This window comes from Camelus ferus, chromosome 11 (genome assembly GCF_009834535.1).
Source record: "Camelus ferus isolate YT-003-E chromosome 11, BCGSAC_Cfer_1.0, whole genome shotgun sequence".
In the NCBI taxonomy this organism is placed as follows: Eukaryota; Metazoa; Chordata; class Mammalia; order Artiodactyla; family Camelidae; genus Camelus; species Camelus ferus.
The window spans coordinates 71,006,735-71,026,394 of NC_045706.1; the positions used below are offsets into that span (position 1 = coordinate 71,006,735).

A 19,660-nucleotide genomic window follows, 5' to 3' on the forward strand; every position below is an offset into this window, starting at 1 on the left:
TTTGTGCCTAAGAGCAAACCTCCAACGGAGGAGGGGGGAGGGGGCCTCACAACTGAGCGATAAGTTGACCAGGTGACGTGTAGAGTGCTCTGGGGACCCAAGGGACAGACGTGAACAGCGTTAGCGCCTTTAGCCCAAAGGCAGCGCGGAGCCCCACGCCTAATTTCCCATCACCGAATGTGAGCCACACACATTGCAGCTCACGCTGGGGTGCCCACAAGGCGGACCGTTCAGGGGCAACACTCCCTCGGGATGACTCCGCCCCCACGCAGGTGTGGTGTGGAAACAGCATTCATGGCCGTGGAGTGTCACGTCTGGCATATGTAGCCTCGTCACTGAGCACTACGTTGGCTGAATGATGCCCAGGAGGCGCCGTGCGACCCCAGGAATGGCTCAGGTGTGCATGCACGAGGCACTCAGCGGGCCCCAGGGGCCTGTGCCATGCCTGGCACGATGTTAGACAACCGCCCCCGAGAGGCTACTACCATCCCCATCTTACAGATGGGAAGACTGTGCCAGAGAAGGCTGAAAGAACTTGCCTGTCATCTTAGAAAATACACACACACCCCTTTAGGGCTGAGGCAGGGCTGAGAGCAGAACCACTTATTCTGACACTAAACAAGACCACGTGGAGGGCGGAGGCTGGGCGGGGCCACAGCTAAGACAGGAGACAGCTTCTGACCATCACGCGAGGACGTGGCCCTTTCAGATGGATAAAACCCAAGTGAGCCCTCAGGATCCAGAAGCAGCGAGACCTCTTCTAACTCGGAATCCCACCAGGGGTTCCCTCCCAGTGCCCCCTGCGGCTGGCTAGAGGCCCAGGAAAGCTGCTGCAGTCATCTGTCTGTCCAGCCATTCACCCATCCACCCCGGCGACTGTCGGCTGAGCCCCTGCGACGACTCAGGTGCTGTCAGAGTGCTGGGCCCCCGGCAGCAAACACACAGGTGAGGCCTCACCCTCCAGAAGCTCCCTCCCCAGTGGGGAGGGCAGGTGACACATGTGTAGTATGTAGCGCTGGGCACTAGCAAGTGCTTCAGACAGATTTTCTTCTTTCTGTGCGCAAGGAACAGAGCGAAGGGCGGGAATGCATCCTGGAAAGAAGCCTCAGTGCTCAGTCCCTAAATCACCTTGGAGCAAATGGTCTGCGATCAGGAGACCGTCAACACTGAAGGCTCTGTCCCGCCCACACGGCCTGTGAGCAGGCGTCCAGCTGGGAGGAGCCGGGTGCAGGGGCCGAGGCTCGGGCCCCATCCGGGACAGAAGGGAGAGGCCCCCCCAGCCTGGGCGGGCTTCCTTGTCCCCTCACGGGAGTCAGGCTCCTCATTCCCCTCGGCTTCGATTTTCTCACTTTTTAATTAGTGTATTTCAATCCGTGAGGAATTCTATGAAAAGTTGGTTCCAGGTTAAATAAATTTGGGAAACCTTGAATTTGGGCCACTTGTCTCTCCCGCAAATTCACAAGTGGCCGATGAGAGGCTCTGACAAGTCCTGGAGGGGAAGAGCTCGCTTGGCCTGCTTCCCATGGTTCCCCAAACTTGGATGCAGACAGCATCCCGGCTGGCCCCACTTGTCCCTTGGCTCTGAGCTCTGCGGAGCCTCCTTGAAAGGGCCGTATGTCGGCCCCCGAGGGGCACTTCTCATCTTCCGCGATGCTGTCCCCTTGTGGGGTGGGGGGTGTGGGGTGGGCAGGGTGTGTGCTTACAAAGCACCAACAGGCACCAGAGAGGTCCCGGGAAGGAGACCCCCACTGCACCTTCCATCGCAAAGACACCCCCCCACAACCCCCACCTGGGTAAGAGGAGGGATGGGTGGGGAATCTCTTTAAGGAGAAAGGCTTCCCATTGTTCTTGGAAGCAGGTGTTGGAAGATGTTGAGGCGTTTGCTGATCTGCAGTTAAAGCTCATATCTGAATATTTCTATAACCTTCTTGCTGTCGTGGGCTTCATTATTTTAAAGCAGACATTACACTGAATTCTAGAAAAACAAATTCAGCAAGGCAAACAGCAGAGGGAGTTGCCACTTCATTCCTCGGTTGCATTTCAATGATCTGAATTTGCAAAATAAAGTTCATAAATATTTACAGAAATGCTTTTTTTGAGCTGCCACTCCTGTGTGTCTGCTGAGGCCCGGCCAGAAACCAGATGACAGATCACTCCCTCGGAGCAAGGGCCTGATCTTCCACCAGGAAATGTTATTCACCCCTTGTTTCTCTCAGTTTGCGAAGCGCCCTGGGAGGTGCGCAGCTGGACACCTGCGAGCTGCCTGCTAGAGCCCAGCTTCCTGCCTCCCCCGGGACTGCACCCCACCTGATCTCTAAAGTAATTACAGTTACATAAAGTAAAGACGGTACATCCCCGGTCAACTCGCCGCGTTCCAAGTGCCCAGTCCCCACAGGTGGCCGGTGGCTGCTGTGCTAAGTGGTGCGGATCTAGAACATTCTCATCACATACAAAGGACCACTGGACAGCACTGATCTGGACGGTGGCTTGCTGGCCCAGGCTGGTCCTTGGAGGGGAATGCTCCCTGTGAGCACATGGAAGAGTCACACCGCCTCCCGTTACCTGCTCACGCGTCCTTCCTGCTGGGAACCCCTCCCTGGCCAGCAGCTCATGTCAGGTCAGCCACTCCAGGGCCCTTCAGACACTCTGCTGCTCGCTGACCCCAGACTCATGAAGTCAGGCTTTCTGGCCGTGGGGCCCAGGATCAGTCTTTCCCAGAAGCTCCTGGGCTCTTCCTGCCCACAGTCAGGAGACAGCCGAGAGCCAGGCGGGGTCTGCTGCCTCCGGATGGCGGCTGGAGCCGGAGGGGGACCACCCCGCCCCGTGCCTCACTTGTCTGACTGCCCGTGTCCGGGCCGCTCCGAGCAACTGTGAAGACACCACCACCAAGTGGAGAGGGGAGGCTGCCGTCTGCCTACACACTCCTCCGGAGGGTGTGGACCAGTCAGCTCCACACAAAAGCAGGCTCCCTCTTCCAAAAACCATTCTGTTTAAAGAAGGCTCCGGAACCAATACATCTGGGATGCACTGAGTTAAAGTGCCTTTTTTTTTTTTTTTTAAACATTAGGCCCCCTGAGAGCAGGAGATGACAGCACATAGCCCAGCCTGACCATTTTTGTGTATGAAACCCTCATTTTACCAAATCCTTATTATCTCATGGGAAAACCACCTTCTCGAACATTGTGCTTCTGGGACACACAGGCCCTCACTCACCTCTCTCCTCTTGCATAAGGACAGAAGGTGGCGGGCTTTTATATTTAAGCTGTTTTTCCTACAGGCAGCTGTGGTGGCCGTGGGACACAGGCTGGTGTAGGCGCAGACGTGGGCACAGAACAGGAGCTCCGGGCGGGATAAGCACACACCCCGGGGAGGACAGAGGAGGCAGGAAGACACCAGGGAGGGGAAGACTGAGGCCGCCCTGCAGCAGAGAGCCCTGCCGAGGCTCCAGGAGGACCCCAAGGCCGGCAGTGAGAGGGTGGCCAGCGGGACCCGGGCACCTCCTCGCCTGGGCCGTCTCCAGGCCCAGGAGAAAGGCGGCAGCAGGGCCGTGAGCTCAGGGCTCCCTCCTGCTCCCCTCGCCCCTCCGTGCACATACCTGGTTGCCCCCGGCATTGTGGCACTCGTAAACCCCAACAACACCGTCAGCAAAATGTCCCAGAGTGTCCAGGCAGTTGGTTCCCTGCTGCAAGGCCCCGAAAGCTATATCCTGGTGGTCAGGAACCCTGGAACCAACGAAAGAGTCACTCGCTCGACTCAGCAGGGCCACTGCCTCGGTTCCCACCCCCTCACAGGGCTCAGAGCCGTTGTCGTGGGTCAAACAGGACAAATCAAACAGGCAGAGCAAGGCCAACTGAGTCCCGAGGCAGCATGGCTCTGACTTCCTCTATCTCTAACCCTAAGTGAAGACTTCAGGTTGAAGCATCCTTTCTATTTTGTACCAAGGACATTGTTCTGGAAAGGAAACGCTCCTTTTCACGCTGCTGGAAGTCATTCAGAAAAGCAATTAACGTGGTCAGAGCCTGCTGCCTGGAACTTTCAGACAGACTTAGGCTTGACCCCCATCTAGAAGAGGGGAAAGCACAAATGAGGGTGTCGGGGGCCCAAGAGAGCAGGCGGGCACAGAGGGTGCGGCCACACGCTCCAGGATCAGACCTGACTTGCAGCCCGGCCCTGGCCGCGCGCCGGCTGTGGGAGCGATTGCTCAGTCTCTCGGTCTGTCTAAGCCCCCGTTCCCTCTTCTGCTGTCCTGCTAAACAGGTTTGCTGCAAGGATTCCACAAACATTCCACCCGAAGCACTGAGCACAGAGTCCGGCCCACAGGAAGCACTTAGTAGACGGGAGTGATTGTCGCTGACGTGGTCCAAACACTAGGCTGGTGTCTCCCTCGTCCGGCACGGGCAGGGGTAGCAGCTCCACCCACTGGTGTGGTGCTCAACCCTTCCGATGTGGTCTTAGGTGGCGCGTGGCCCCGTGTCACCCCACACAGGTGACCTCAGCATGAAATTGTGCATTTAATGTCATTCCATCTGGTGTCTGGTCGCCAGGGCACAGGCCACCAGGAAGCAAAAGCCCAGGGGGTGTCATTACAGGGCCGCCGCCCGCAGCGGAGAGGCCCTCGTCGGCCGGGGGAGGGGCGGCGACCAGGGGCTTCCCACTAGTGGCCGTCCTGCCCAGAGGGGGCAGGGAGAGGACGTCCGGCTCCTCCCCTCCCCTGGGAGTGCAGCGTCGGGGGCCTCGCTTAAGCAGAGCAAACAGTTCCAACGAGCGATGCAGGTGAACAGGGTGGAGAGGCAAGGCCGCATGACCTACGCTCAGGCAGATCTCAGGGACACGGGCACTGGAGGGACCGTCAGCACAGAGGAGACTGTGGGTGACTCCGGCATTCACAGCCCCCGGGCTGGAGGTGAGTGACCTGCTGCAAATGCCCTGGGGACATTCAGAAAGCGTGTGCTGCATTAAGGCAAACCCTGTCTGAAAACCTCTTTAAGAGGACGGAGTTCAGATGGAGCCTGGAAGCCACAGACCTAGAGGTCCTCTGATGGGTACCTGCGCTCCCTGAGGACCCGAGGGCGTTCATTTAAAATGAAAGGCCAGCTGCAGAGACGGCTCAGAGGACTATTTCTGCCATTATTCATCCTCACAGAGGGGAGCAGGGGCCAGGGTGATTATTCCCATGACACACATGGTAAAAACTAGCCTGGAGAAGGGAGGCATGAGGGCGGGGAGCAGGGTGGGGGTGGGGGGCCGTCCTCCAAGCTCTGAGGAGTGGCGTCACCTGCTGGCCCGCAGGAGGGGAGGAGATGGAGCTGGCTGGGTGTCTGCCCCCAACACCAGGGCGAGAGCAGTGAGGAGGGTGAGGCTACAGAGCCGGAAGCGGGCAGGGAGGACCTGAGGGCTGGCAGCACAGAGCGCCCACCTTGGGGGCCGGAGCTGCCCCCGGCTACTCACAGAGCAGGGGAGATGGCATCCTCAGGGTCACTCAGCCATCATCTCACCAGGGGGACCGGCTAAATGAGGTGGCCCCATGGGGATGTTCCAGGTCTATGAAGAATGGGCTGGGGGGGAACCCCAGGAGAGCCACAGTTCATGAGCACATGTCGGGGGCCTGGGGGTAGTGGTGGGGCCCAGCCTCCGGCCCTGAGCATGGCCTCCACCCCACCTCCAGGCCCCGTGCGCCCCAGCACTGGCCGCGTCTGCACCCTCCAGCGTGGAGCCCGGCACTGGCACTCACCTTAACTCTGGGTAGACGTTTTCAAGGTACCATTTGAAAGGCTTGCAGCCAAGCTTCTTCCTGAGCTCCAGTCGGCTCTGGATACTGGAGAAGAAGGAGACAAGGGTCCTTTACCAACTTTAGGAAGGGACGGGCTGTCTATGTCAAACCTGGAAATCTGCCGATGAGAGCAGGGTTGGGGCAGGCAGTGGGGACCGCATCACCATGCTTCTGTCCCCAGGACCCTGCCGTTTCCCACATGCCCTTGCCAGCCATGAGCAGTGACCCCACTTTGGCACCTTGGTGGCTGTTCTCAGCTCTGACCACAGAATGATGCTTAGGGTTTAGGGTGTGGGCTGACCCCCCATCCCCCACCCCAAGGATCCCAAGCAGCAGCAAGAAGGGTGCGAGTCACACTTACTTTCCGTAAGGGACGTTTCTGGCAGAAGGCACGGCTGCGTAATAGAAATTTTTGTACTCGTCCATCCAGACCTCTGCTGCCCGGCGGGTGTTACTAGAAACAAAACACACTGAGCTGGGATTTGCTCTCTTTCCATCAGCATCACCTCGTCTGCACTTGTCAGCCTGCAGCGCTAAGGAGGAAGGTGCTTCTGGTGTGGCAGCGGGGTGGGGGGGGGCAGTGTGGCAGAGGCATGTGCACAGAGCGTAGAGCGGGCTGTCCCCCCAGCGCCCCGGGCTGCATTTGTCGGGGCTTGCTGAACAAACAGAACCCGCCTCCTCGGTCTTTTACAGAACACAGCCGGTCAAAGAGCGAAAGTCAACGTTAGAGTTACAGCGCCGGTAGGTATTTTAAGGGGAATGGGGTTGTGCCATCAAGAAGGACAAAAGAGAATTACTCTGCAATAACTCTTATTATGTATCCACAGAGGGCTGGTGCCAGGAAGCACAGCCAAGAAATCCTTGGCCTCCATTCTCCTTGGCCTCTCTCATCATGGCTGAAGCAGAGAGCTACCACGAGAGAGCTCCAGGGAAAAGTCAAGAATAGACTGGAGTTATGATTAAAACGGCTGTTGGCAGACCTGAGCTGAGAGTGTCCTGTTCGGGGCCCGGTAGCTTCTGCCCCACATTTGGGGCTCCCCCTGCACAGTGCTGGCGGGGGGCAGAGACAGAACAGGCTTCTCCGGAAGGCAAGCAAGCCCACGTGTGTAGATCTCACAATCACGGCCAGAACCACGATCCACGACCAATACGCCCCCCGGAACGACCTACCTTGAATGTACGACACGTACTGAAAGCCACCACATTCACAGGCGGCAGCACCTTCTCCTGCCACCTTTCTCCCTAAAGCATCTACGAAGCAGCGTCCATACAGTGAACCTCTGCTCCCCTGTCCCCGGACTCCGCTCCGAAGAGGACTTGCCCCCTTACGCTTAGAGCCAACGCTCTAAGAACCCAGGCGGAAGGCACTCTGTTCTTCCAAAGCAAATACATCGGGGAGGCGATGTTCACCTTTTCCAATACCTGTCCTCCTTCAGAAAGGTCTCTTTTACATGGTGGGCCTTTCGGGGGGTGCAGGTACAGCTCAGTGGTAGAGCACATGCTCGGCATGCACGAGGTCTTGGGTTCAATCCCCAGGCCTCCCATTAAAAATAAATAAATGAACCTAATTACCACCCCTCCCAAAATAACATAAAATAAAATAGTGTGCTTTCAAATCATCTGAGCTACAATTATTAAAATCATTTCTGTGTGGGGTGTGTATCCTTTACATAAAGTGATCTATGTGTCTTTTTTCTTTTCATGAAGTGGAAGATGGGCTGCTGTTCAGAACACCTGTTAGAGGCAGACGGGGCAACACGAGTCCCCCTGCCCTCTGACCAGGCAGTTTCTGCTTCTAGAAATTCACCTCCAGGAAACAATCACCTGGGAGTGAGAATCCGCTCAACTTGGCATCATTTATAATGGCAAAACCCACACCAAAACAAACCCCCCAAACTACATGACCATCAACAAGGAAGCGGTCAAACACACAGACTCCCCCGTGGCCATGAAAAATACACGCGTACATTTTACACGCTGCCACAGAATGATGTCCCTGACTTTTTGGGTGAAAATAAAATAGATAACAGGACAGATATGTGTGCGGAGGGAGGAGGGGGAGGAGGGGGAGAGCGATTGAAGGATGTTTCCCCCATATTATAAGGGTGCTATCTTTGGTAACGAGATTGGTTAAGTTTTTACTTTCCCTGTTAAAAAATACCTAGATACAACAATTATTTAAACATTAAAAATGTAGGGGGAGGGGATATAGCTCAGTGGTAGAGTGCATGCCTAGCATGCACGGGGTCCTGGGTTCAATCCCCAGTACCCCCTCTAAAATAAATACATAAACCTAATTACCTCCCCCAAAACAAAAAACAGATTAAAAAACTCAATAAATAAATTTTTTTTCTAAATATTAAAAATGCCAGGGATACAGGATCACAGGTACTATTTCTCAGAAGAGTCGTTAAATGTCCCCAGTGGGTTCCAGGGCCTTGTGAACGGCCCGCGCCTTCGCCTGTGCCCGGTCAGCCTCTAACTGGCTGTGTGCCTCCTGTGCTGAAATGAAAACGGTTTGAGTCCAGAATCTCCTAGGTCCCTTCCAGCTGTAAGAGTTTTAAGGTTTTCTGAATTGGAATCACACAGTGGTTTTATTATTATTCTTTAATGGAGGTGCTGGGGATTGAACCCCAGACCTTGATGCAGGCTGAGCACGCGCTTGCCCCTGAGCTATACTCCCCCCACCGCCCCACGGTGGTTTTAAATCACCGAAGCCATTAAGTGATTAAGTCGGTTCTGAGCCCCCACCCGCAGCACAACCCTTTCCTGTCTGCCTCACAGGACAAGCTTCACGTGCTGCTCAGCACCGGTTTCAGCTCGTCCACGCAAACGTCTATGAGGCTCCTACTGTGTGCCCAACGGTCTCCTCGGGCTGCGGGGCTGGGCGCCTGGAGGCCCCCCGTCCTCTCTCCGCGCTCCTCCCGCCTCAGCCGCCCCTCCCGCCCCGCTCCGCGCAGGTTACGCACCCGCACCGGGCAGCAGGCCGCGGGGAGGAGGGTGGAGGCGCAGGGCAGGCCGGCCCGCCAGTCGCACTGCGCGGCGGTCACCACGCCGGCCGGGTCGGTAAGAAAGGAAGTTTAAACCCGCGTTTTCTGTATTTAACGTCTTCGTAGTACCCCTCCGCATGAAAAAGTTAGGGCTCACTGTGAACCACTAAGTGGAAACCCAAATACCCTTCTAAGGCAGCTGCCCCACGGCCCCGCGGCCATTGTGCCTGGGACCTTGCCTGGCCTTCGGGGAAACTAATCAGCACACACGCAGGCGCCTGCACAACACTCTCCAAACTCTCTAAAGAGGCTTGTGAGGGGCTGACTGGAAATGCAGCTGTGGGGGAAAAGGGGAGGAAGCGGCCTGTGGTTCTCTATCACCTGGTCTCCAGGGATGTGGGTGCCACAGCCAAAGGTATGACGGGAGAGTCTGCAGGTGTCACCGCCAAGCTCTCCCGAAAATGACAGGTGCCCAGGGCACACGGGGTGGTGGTGGGGGGAACAGGGCAGGTCCCCACGCGGCCACTTCTCCATCCCTTCATCCCCGCCTCACTCTCGCTCGCTGAAGACCTCGACCTTCCATTCCAGAACCTACTTCAGAACCTGTGTCTAACCCCAGCAACCTCAGGTGCTACCTGCACTCAGGGATCCGGATAAAAGGATCACACGCACTCCAGAGCCGAACCCTCCCGTGCCTCAGTTTCCCTCACTCCCAAGTGGAAATTAGTAACAGTCTGTAGTTTGTCAGGTCTTACGAGGATCGCGTTACGTTAATATTTGTAACGCCCTTAACAGCCTGGCGCACGTGAAACACTCCACAAACATTAGCTTCCGTGGCCAAGTCCCAATTTTTAGACAATGAAAATATTTACACATTTAATGCCACATATTAGAGGGAATTGCAAGAGAACTTGGAGCTGGAAAGGGACCTCAGAAATAACATGTTCCACCTCTTTAAGATGAGAAAGAGGGCAGCGAGGGCCTTGCCGAAGGCCAGGCACAGGGGCCCCCAGATCCGGACCCTGCGTCTGTGTCCTCTCCACACCTCTACCACGTGGACTCCTGGGCTGTGAAATACAACGGAGCCGCTTTCCTTCTAAAAAAGAGGGCTTTTCATCCTTAAGGAAAAGTGTGTAAGGCAATGTTTTGTGTATTTTAACAGCCTGTTTTCTGAAACCTCCTGCTTTGATTTGGAACATCTGATGTGTCTCCACAGGATGTTTCTGGGAAGAACCCCACGCTACCCCAGGGGAAAAGCATTCAGGTCACCGCTGGTTTGATTTTGTAGAGTTCATTGTGTAAGAACATAGTTTTGTTTTTTGTAAAGAGCAAAAGTGAAGTCGAGACAACATCTGGGAAAAGATCTGTACCCCTGGAGAGCAGGCACTTTGCTCAGAAGCACTATCTGACAGTTGGCTTTTTAAAAGTTTCCCAGAATGCAGATTCTTTACACTAAAAATCCGGTTTCTGTACAAGACACACGTCCCAATGAAAGTCTGAGAATGCCAGATGAGAGATGAGCTAGTCACCCTCCCCTCATGCATGCCCACCTGCTCTGAGGTTTCCTACGTCACTAGGGGTGTCCCATCAGCCGACTGTGTGACCGAAAGCCTGGGTGTCACCCTGGAGTCCTCACTCGTCCTCTCCTGTCACGGCCAGTCCGTCAGTGAGCACTGCCTGCCTCTGGACGCAGCTGGAACCTGGCCCCCAGCGTCACGGCTCCAGCCCCCATCCTGGCCGGCTCGTCTTTGCCTGGGGTGCCGCAGCAGCTCCCAGGGGCCCCCCACCTCTGATGCTGCAGCGGAGGAGAGAGACGCTCCATTCACACCATCGGCTCATCCTGGTGTCGTCCTCACTACCCTCTGCCCAGTGGTGGGAAGGATCCTCTAATGCTTAAAATGGAGAAGTCGAGTCCTTGCTGAAAACCCACAGCAGCCTCCTCCCGCATCAAAACACTGCCAGGTTTCCCTCGACCTGCAGGGGTGCAGAGCCGGCCGGTCTAGACTCCCGCTCCCCTCACTCTCGGGGTTCCACCCCACCTGGCATCCTTCTATTCTGCAGGTTGAGCTCAGCCCCGAGGACCTGCTCCCCCAACAGATGCGCTGTTCCCCAGGGGCCCCCTGGCACCTCCATCCTGCCCTTCAGGTCTGGGACGAGCGCTGGTCCCCAGAGGGCCCCTCCCTCCGGGTGCATGCCGCCCTGCAAGCCCGTCCTCCGGCGGGACCACGTTTCACCTAGTTCGCAGCATCCCTCAGTGTCCGAGGTGATCTTTTCAGCTGTGCGTGTGCTGGGCTGACTCCTCCCAGCTCCCCGAGGCCAGGCTGGCTGGCTTGCACGTGGCTTTATCTCCTGCATCTGAGAGGTCCCGAGGGAAATAAGTGGTTCCCCCCAGCCTGGTAATTTGCTGTCTTCCTTTTGAAAGCTCTTCATGTATTTGCTAAAATCTGTCATCTACTGTGACTCATCTCTGTGTACTGCAATGCCTTTTGGGCTTAAATTCAGTGTGGTCTGACTTTAATACTGTTCATAGGTTGCACCTTGCATGGTTATATGTGATTTTAAAAAGTCTCAGTTCTCTTCTTTAATATCTCCCCATAACACATTTCAGGCGAACAGTTTGGTGATCTCTCACATGTGTGTACATTTGTGCAGCTAGGACTATCAGGGTGCAGACCAGCCCCATCGCCCCCACCCCGAGCCCTGGCCACCCCAGGGCTGCTCTCCATCATGACAACCGTGTCTCCCTGAGACTGAACTGGATGCCAAGGAGCCTTTGGGACCAGCATCCATCACACGGCATAATGTCCCTCTCTATAGTTGCCCCTGGTCACTGTGGAGTGGCGGTGCCTTGAAGGACAGCTGTTTCCACACAGCCCAAGGTCTGCTCCTGTTGGGGGCGGGGGCGGTGGGCCATGACCTTGGCCTTGGCTGAGCTCAGCCTCTTGGCCACTTACCGGGCGAAGACGGTGCCGCTGCCGCCCGGGAAGGTGTAGGGGTGCTGCTTCCGGAACACGTGTCCCACGCGGCTGCAGGGGATGATCTCCAGGCTGCCGCCACACTGCCACACGCGGAACGAGATCTCTGCGGCCGAGAGCGACACAGGGTGACCGCCGGAGCCTGGGGCCGCCCGACAGGGTGCAGACACCCACCCACCACCACCACCACCATGGGGGCTCCTGGCGCCCCCGACTGCCAGAGGTGATGTCAACAAGGAGCAGCCTCTTTCCAGAGGGTCCTGACCGTCCCCTGCTGGGGACACCTGACACCCAGGCCTCTATGCTCCATGGCACAACTGAGAAAGTATGTGCAGGGCAGGGGGTGGGTGTCAAAACTCAAAATTAGTTTGAATACTGGGAACATTTCACAACGTATATGTGTATCCGACCAGGTGTTTACCTTAAATATATACAATTTTTAAATTGTCAGTGAAACCTCAATCCAGATGGAGAGAGAAAAAAGACTGAAGGAGAGATCACACGTCACGAAGAGTGTGTCTGCCCTACAGAGGGTTGTTTTACGGACAATTTAAAGTGGTGGAGACGAGGAAAATAATTCATGCTGAACAAACTACCCACACTGCGACATTTACTATCTTAGATTTTAGCGCTGATCAGAATTACGGATGCCGGCTAGTCTTTGTGTCGCCAAATCCCATGTTCTCACGAAAGAATCCTATTCCAAATTAAAAAGAAAGAACAAGCTGGTTGAAACACTTTTCAGACTAGAAGCCTTGGCACAAGAGTGATTCCCTGGGCTACGGTGAATAGAAAGGACTGTGGGCATCGGACCACATCTGTCCTGTAGCATCACAGACATTGTGGATGAGATGCGGGCAGGATTCCTCCGTAGCTGGCTCATGATCAGGGACATGACATTTGCCCCTGTAAGCGTCCACACTGTCAGCAAAGGCAACCTGGAGATGCGTGAACGGCCGTGACTCAAAGCACGAAGTGCCCACACTGAAGCCCTAATGTCGATGTAACAGGCAGCCAGCTGTATCCACCACCTTCCTCTAAAGCTCACTGTAAGTGCACTGATACCAGCACGCATCTGGGCTTTTCCATCCGGGACAAAAATCTCATCCCTTACATCGCACAACATATTTTGTTCCTGAGCATCAGTCAGCAGGCGTCCAGCCAGCCAGCACAGCCCAGCGGCCAGGAGCAAACGGTGACTGACAGCCCTCGCAGCCACCTGGAGGAGGCAACACAGATTCTACCCGAGCAGGGAGGGGACACCTGGATGTCACCTCGATGTGCACATGCACGCGGCCCAGAGCATCCTCGCTTGGGAGAAGCCTGGATGCGCTGGCTTCTGGGCACACAGGCACCCCCACCAGGCTCCTGTCCTAATCGCCACCCATCTGAGCAGCTGCAGCCTGAGCCAGAGGTCTGACCAAACGTGGGAGATGGAGGTTAAACAGGAAAATCAAGATATAACATTCTGTAAAGTTAAGATTTTTCTTTTTTTTCCCCTGAAAGACTTCCCTGAAAGTCTTCATATGAAAGGGTCTTTCGTCTACATCACTTGGCATCCCTAACAACGTGGTGGGCAGCAAGACAGAACGATGGAATCAGCGGTCACCGCCGCCCGTGCAGATGGATGGGAAACAGGTGGGGGATCCCTGCGGACCACGCTGTGAGGCTGGGAAGTCCTCCAGACCAGGCTTCCTGCTGCCACGGGTGCCCAGGCTGCAGCTGACGGCCCGTGACACCCACTCAGGGGCAGAACAGCATCCATTTCTACCATTTCTCCCTGGATCCAGCAAACTAAAGCCAGAAACACCTCCCTCACTAGGAGCACGTAACACCCACAGCTGCTGTGAGACTTTACCAACCATTCCCTTGCACCATTAGGAACGTGTGCTCACGACCAAGCCCAGGCAGTGACAGCTCTCTGACTTTCCTTCTATAGTGTCAAACAGAACCTGACTAGAGGTTCTCTGGATCCAGGGAAATAAAATTCAGATATACAATGGCTTGCCTGGAAAATTCAAAATTGGGGGCAGCGGAGGTCCCCTGGCTTCTGTCTGGGAGTCTGTTAAATGGATTTTTATGGCTAAGTACATGCACAGTGACAGTCAACTCTGAACCCACGGAGCCCTGCCACGTAGGGCTGGTTACTCAAGAGCGCTCAGTGGCTTTTTGAGTAGGCAGTCTGTCCCTGCATCTCGGCTCTGCTAACAACCAGCTCTGAGAAGGTCAGGCTGGACCTCGGTCCTCCCAGAAAGCATGAAATGAGGTGATGCCCAGGAGGCAGTCACACCCTTGCTAACACGGACATGCCGAGAAGGACGAACAGTCCCCAAGGAGCCTAAACCCTCCATCTCATAGGGGCCAGGGAGCTGGTTCTTTGTCCCCTATTCTTGCTTCAGGTAGACTTATACTGTTGGTCAGGGGGCCCGGGAACACTAGTAGATTTGGGGGGGCACACCTGGAGGGGCTGTTTGGATTTTACTCAGGCATCCCCAAACCCCGTTTCTCCTAACACAGGCCCTCAGGCCGGACAGCCACAGGGGTATGCAAGCGGCACCCAGAAAATCAAGCTGGAGCAGTGCCGAGAAGGGAAGGACTCACACGTCAGGGACCTCCCCTGCTGATACCTTGTGCTGCTTCGTCCCTCAGAGAAGACCCCTCCAGAGCGGCCGTATGGGAGCCAGTCCTGGGGAGGGGGTGCCCGGAGGCCAGCAGTGCCCTGCTCCTCCCTGTCCCACCTGAGCCACTCAAGCCCTTCCAGGGAACTTGCAGGAAGCCCAGGTCCATAAACACGAAAACCAAACCAACAATGAACCTGGAGATGGGAACAATCCCTTCTCGCTGGTCTCCAGGTGCAGCAGTGTCTCCTTTGATATTTAATTCAACACTCTTTTTACACGCTGACACCAAATGCTGGCTGCCCACCCAAGCCCACTGCTGCCAAGCGCGTGGTGCTCTGGTCACCCAGGGGGCGGTGCTGGCTGCCAGCTCCCCCTGAGCCACAGGCGCCGTGAAGCGAGGGACACTCGGAGTTGTCTTCAGGTCAATCAGCCTTCTGGCGCCTTTCCTGCGCAGAAGACCTCAGTCCAGTCCTGCCTCCCTGCCAATGCAGTGTTAAGAAAACCCAAAGGAGTTTGACTCGGGGTCCTTCATCCTGTGCAGTTACTGAGTCAGCCTCCACCAAGCCGTTTACACCCCACCACGGGTGAGGCGCCATCGCTCACAGTGACGCCATAAAGTGAGATAGAAATAATGGGCTTGTCTAGTTTAGTCTTTTCTTTTAAACTAAAAAAACCAAGAAACAAAGTCTCTGTTAAAAGCAAAAACTACTAAAAATGACAGTGGCACTCCCTCCTTTCCCTGCCCCCCGCTTCCTCCAGGGTCCATCCACCCAAACGAGAATAAAATGTAACAGCATTCAACAGCCGAGGAGACTTAGCTTAAAAGCTTCAAACGAAACAAACAAAACAAAATGAGACTCTTTTTATCTTTATGCAATAAAGATAATGCGGCTGCCAATACAGACCGAAGTCTATATAATTTCATTGTCCTTAAAACAAGAATAAAAATGATTTGGATACGTTATTAAACAAACAAACGAGAACCGTTCACAAAGTGGTCAAGAAGGGAGGAGATGCCACGGCCTCTCCACCACGTCCGATTCCCATGACCACAAGGCAGGCAGCGCAACAGGCTTGGCCAGGGCTCACCGTCCACCCCACGTGGCTCAAAATGGATCTCAGAGCCTGAAACCCCTGCCCTCAACTCCTTGTAAGCTTGCTTGCCAAAGCCCTGGATTCAGATGACATTTAAAAGTGTGCACTTTCCTTCAAAGACTGAATCTGTACTCTCGCGTCCTGCACTCTTAAGGCGACATATTCTAATGCCCAACTCAAGACACTTCTAAGAGTGAAAACTTATACTTTATAGGTGGACTAATTATGTCTGATAAATGGTCACTCTGACATCTTCCAAAACTTCCCCCTATTGGCACCCTGTGTGCCAGAAACTCTCGCTTAACAGTCTCTTCAAAGCTTCCACATTTCATTTCTGCCTGTCTCAGTGGGCAGGAAGAGACCACAGTCTCCCCAGAACTGGAAATGGTGTGGCGTCCAAAGACCAAGGCTCATACGTACCCAGGTTCTCTCCTCCCCACACATCCATCATCATGTCGTACTTCCCCAGTTCTTCAAAATAGAACTTATCCATCACGAACAACCCTCCAGCAATCATAGGGGTTCTAAAGAGGCAGAGAGGGTGGGAGGGAAGAGAGGGAGAGGTCGGAGGTCAAGGTTAGATCGCCAGCATTCGAATGCCAAGGTCAACCCGACAAGCTGACATTAAGAACAACAGCATAGCCAGGGTTCGTGGCTCAGAGCTCCAGGTGCCCCTCTCGGCTTCACCCCGACTGTCTCCAAATGCCCCCCACTTGCCCGCTCAGATGCTCACAAGTGCAAGGGGCTGCCCGAGCCGCCCCATGAGAGTGGCCTGGGGCTGGGACACTCACTGACAGTGGCCCCAGGCAAGTGCTCGGCTTGTCTGTGATACCCTAGAGGATTACAAAAAATGGCAGGCGCAAAGCACCCAGCACACTTAGGACATGATCCCCTCAGTGGTCCTTAGTCCCCTCCCTACCACGGGGTAGCTTCTGCCTCTGTCGGATGGGACTTTCACCTTCCCCATCAGCCTGGGACAGGCCAACAGACGGCTCACTGAGCCCCAGCCCTGCTCCCCAGGGAGACGCTGGGAGAGTCCAGGCTGCACGTCTGGACAGGGGGTGGGCAAAGTCTACAGGAGTACGCGGTGCTGGTGGTGGCAGCAGGGTGCCCCCTCAGCCACGTGTCGCGTAGAGGCATCCTGACCCCAGCTGAAGCTGGCTGGCAAGGAATCCACATGGCCAGCTGAGGAGGGGCAGCTGCGGGGCCCACGCACACCACCCACCCTCTTCCCCGAGGTCAACTTGGAGACCCCGTCCAAGTTGCGGAAAATGCTCTACATGAGTGACAGGAAGGACATGGAATGCGCAGATTTGCCATCTGCATGTCCGTATGGAAAAGAAATCTCAAAGTACTTCATTCTATGATCTGGTGGCCAAGCCCCTCCCTGGAGCTAAGACAGCGGAAACAGAGGCCAGAAGGTAAGAGCTCAACCGGCTCCCCAGGGAACGTGGGGCGGGAGCCTGGTGTCCTTCACCTGTGACCCCAGGTGAGGGCAGCCCCGGGACGCCTGGCACTTACTTTATGGGGGCGACCGGGTTCCCTTGCCGGGATCTTCTCTGCTCAGGTGTCATGTAATCCCATTTGAACACCAAGTTCCAGTCAAAACCTGCCAGTCACAGAAAAGAAAAGAAACACAGGGTGCTGTAAGGATGGGCTGTTGCCTCCTGGTACCTCTAGATCTCCCAGCATAGAAATATTTGGTATTTACAGACACACAGTACTATACATGACAGAGATAAACAAGGACCTCCGGTATAACACGGGGAACTATATTCAGTTTCTTGTAATAATGTATAACCCAAGAGTCTGAAAAAAGTATATACGCATGTGTACGTATAACCAAACCACTTTGCTGTACACCTGAAACTAATACTGTAAATCAACTATACTTCAATAAAACCCAAAATTCAGGGGGGGAGGTATAGCTCAGTGGTAGAGCGTGTGCTTAGCATGCTTGAGGTCCTGGGTTCTATCCCCAGCACCTCCATCAAAATAAATAAATAAACCTAATCACCCAGTCCAAAAAAAATGCCCACAAAGTTAAAAAAAAAAAAATGGAAACCTACACAAAAGAAAAGGACAAAAAGAAGATGCGAAAGGAAGAGAGAGTGACTGGTGGGCGGAGCCAGGGCAGGGCGGCCAGCGGGGCAGGCGCACAATGAAATCTTGTCTTCCCGAGAAGCTGACCCCAGACAGAAAAATGCGGGTCAGGCTTTTCTAAAATCAAAACGCGTAAGAATGAATGTGAATTGAGAAAAGATGTGGAACCTGTGAGGGATGCCACTGCCTGTGCCAGGGCTGTAAGGAAGTGAGAAGAAAGGGCAACGGGCCAAACAAACCCACGTCTGCTGCGTGCCTCCAACACGTCCCGGGCAAGGGGAGGCAGGGGAGGGCCAGGATGATGGGTTCCCGGGGCCTGCAAACTCTGTCTCTTCACCCTCACCTGATGGCAACCGAACTGACTCTAAGGTGGGAGAGGAACACTTTCAGATGACAAGGAGCCAACAGAAGTAGCAAAGGGGACAAGCAGGCTTCAGTTTCTGATAACGTGGCCCCTGCCCCGGGGTCACTTTAAGAATCCACATGTTGCACAGGGTGGCAGAGCCCAGGCCTGGTATCTGGACGTGGTTTGTGGCTTTGCAGGCCCCTGGCCCACAGCTGTCAGGTCCTCACTCAGAAGGTACCAGCACACCCCACCTGCGGCCACTCTCCAGAGCCTGAGGGGCCCCTTCCTGGCAATGTGGCTCTAGGTACTGCGTTTCCCAGGGCCTGGCAGCCAAGCCTAATTACTCTGGCTCTCCGCCGTCAGGCCTTCTGTCTGCAGGGTGGGTGCAGCTCCCAGGTTTGGATTTCTCTGTGCTCTGAATCCAGGGTTTACCTGCCCTGATGGTCCTGGGGGCTGCAGCCTGAACAGGGCAGGATGGGAGGCCGGGCCCCGGGGATTCCTGGGCCAGCATAGAATCCTCTGTGGCTCAACCTAAAGGCACGGGACCAAAGAGCGTCCCCACTGTCACTGCAGAGTGGAGCCGGCTAGCAAGGAGGGAGCCGAGGCTGGCGGGGCCAGGCAATGAGGACAGTAATGCATAGAGAGAAAACCAACACAGACCGTGGAAGTCCTAGCCACAGCAATCAGAGAAGAAAAAGAAATAAAAGGAATCCAAATTGGAAATGAAGACGTAAAACTGTCACTTCGCAGATGACATGATCCTATACGTAGAAACCCTAAAGAAGCGACCAGAAAACTACTCATGTTGCATTTTATGAGCCTGGCTCTCCCCGGGCAGAGCCTGCCTCACACATGCCCGCCGCCAGCCAGACAAACAACGAACGTCCTGGCTGCGCTGTTAACAGAAGGTGAAGGCCTGGACCGGCCAGCTGACATAACATTACCGGCATTTTCTGGAATGTTCATTATTATTTTATTACTTTGCTCCAAAGAACCAAACGATATTTGATTTTTAAAATCTGCTAAAAACATCACCCTTGCTTTATTTATTTTTCCCCTAAAGGGATTTAGTAAGATGCTCTTAGAGTGACTCCGGCCTGGTTCTTCCGGTCCAGGAGGAGGCCTGATGGGCACCTCACTGTCCTGCACCTGCTCAGACAAGAGCAGCTGCTGTGGGAGAGAGAGCCCACCACAGCTCAGCTCCTGCAGATCTCTGATTGGTAAGACATTGTGGACACTATTGCTTTCTTGATACCCAAGGACCCGTCCTCTTTAAAGCCCCCGCATCCTCACCATCTATTAAGAATCCCCCCCGAATCCTACGTTCCCCAGCCTAAGTGCTGTCCTCCCTGCACCACCACCCTCTGGCCGAGGCCCTGGGAGGGGAGTGGCCGGGTCACGTCGCCGCCCTCCTCGGGTTCTCAGACGGGGATGCCAAGGAGCAGAGGGGACACGGCCCACCTAAAGGGGCATCCAAGCCCGGGGCTCCCCGGCTGGCCCCAGTGTTCTGTTCTCTGAAGGTCCCCCCAGTGTCACAGTCTTGTTGGTGTCCACTGGCCCTCTGGCCTGTGTGTGTGTCAGGAATAGTCCATCTTCTTATTGGCTCAAAATGTGAGAAGGTGGGAAACGAAGTCCCTCATTTTACATCAAGACACCGGGGTGCTGGGCAGCTGGAGGCGAGTTCACCGATCTCAGGTGTGAAGGTCAATAGCGAGGAAATCACACACAGAGAAGGCAGAGGCTCTGACGTCTCTTTCACA

General features: G+C 55.0%; 1 protein-coding gene across 3 annotated transcripts in view; it reads right to left on the reverse strand.

Moving 5' to 3' along the window:
* GALNT2 (polypeptide N-acetylgalactosaminyltransferase 2) overlaps positions 1-19,660 on the reverse strand; it is a 186,588-nt gene that overhangs the window by 6,523 nt on the left and 160,405 nt on the right. For all 3 annotated transcript variants that reach the window (XM_032491846.1, XM_032491847.1, XM_032491848.1), the window contains exons 9-14: positions 16,973-17,060; positions 15,872-15,975; positions 11,715-11,841; positions 6,132-6,224; positions 5,732-5,815; positions 3,596-3,722 (exon numbers count right to left, since the gene is read on the reverse strand). In XM_032491846.1, coding sequence (XP_032347737.1) covers positions 3,596-3,722; positions 5,732-5,815; positions 6,132-6,224; positions 11,715-11,841; positions 15,872-15,975; positions 16,973-17,060 — 623 coding nt within the window. The remainder of the gene's footprint in view (positions 1-3,595; positions 3,723-5,731; positions 5,816-6,131; positions 6,225-11,714; positions 11,842-15,871; positions 15,976-16,972; positions 17,061-19,660) is intronic.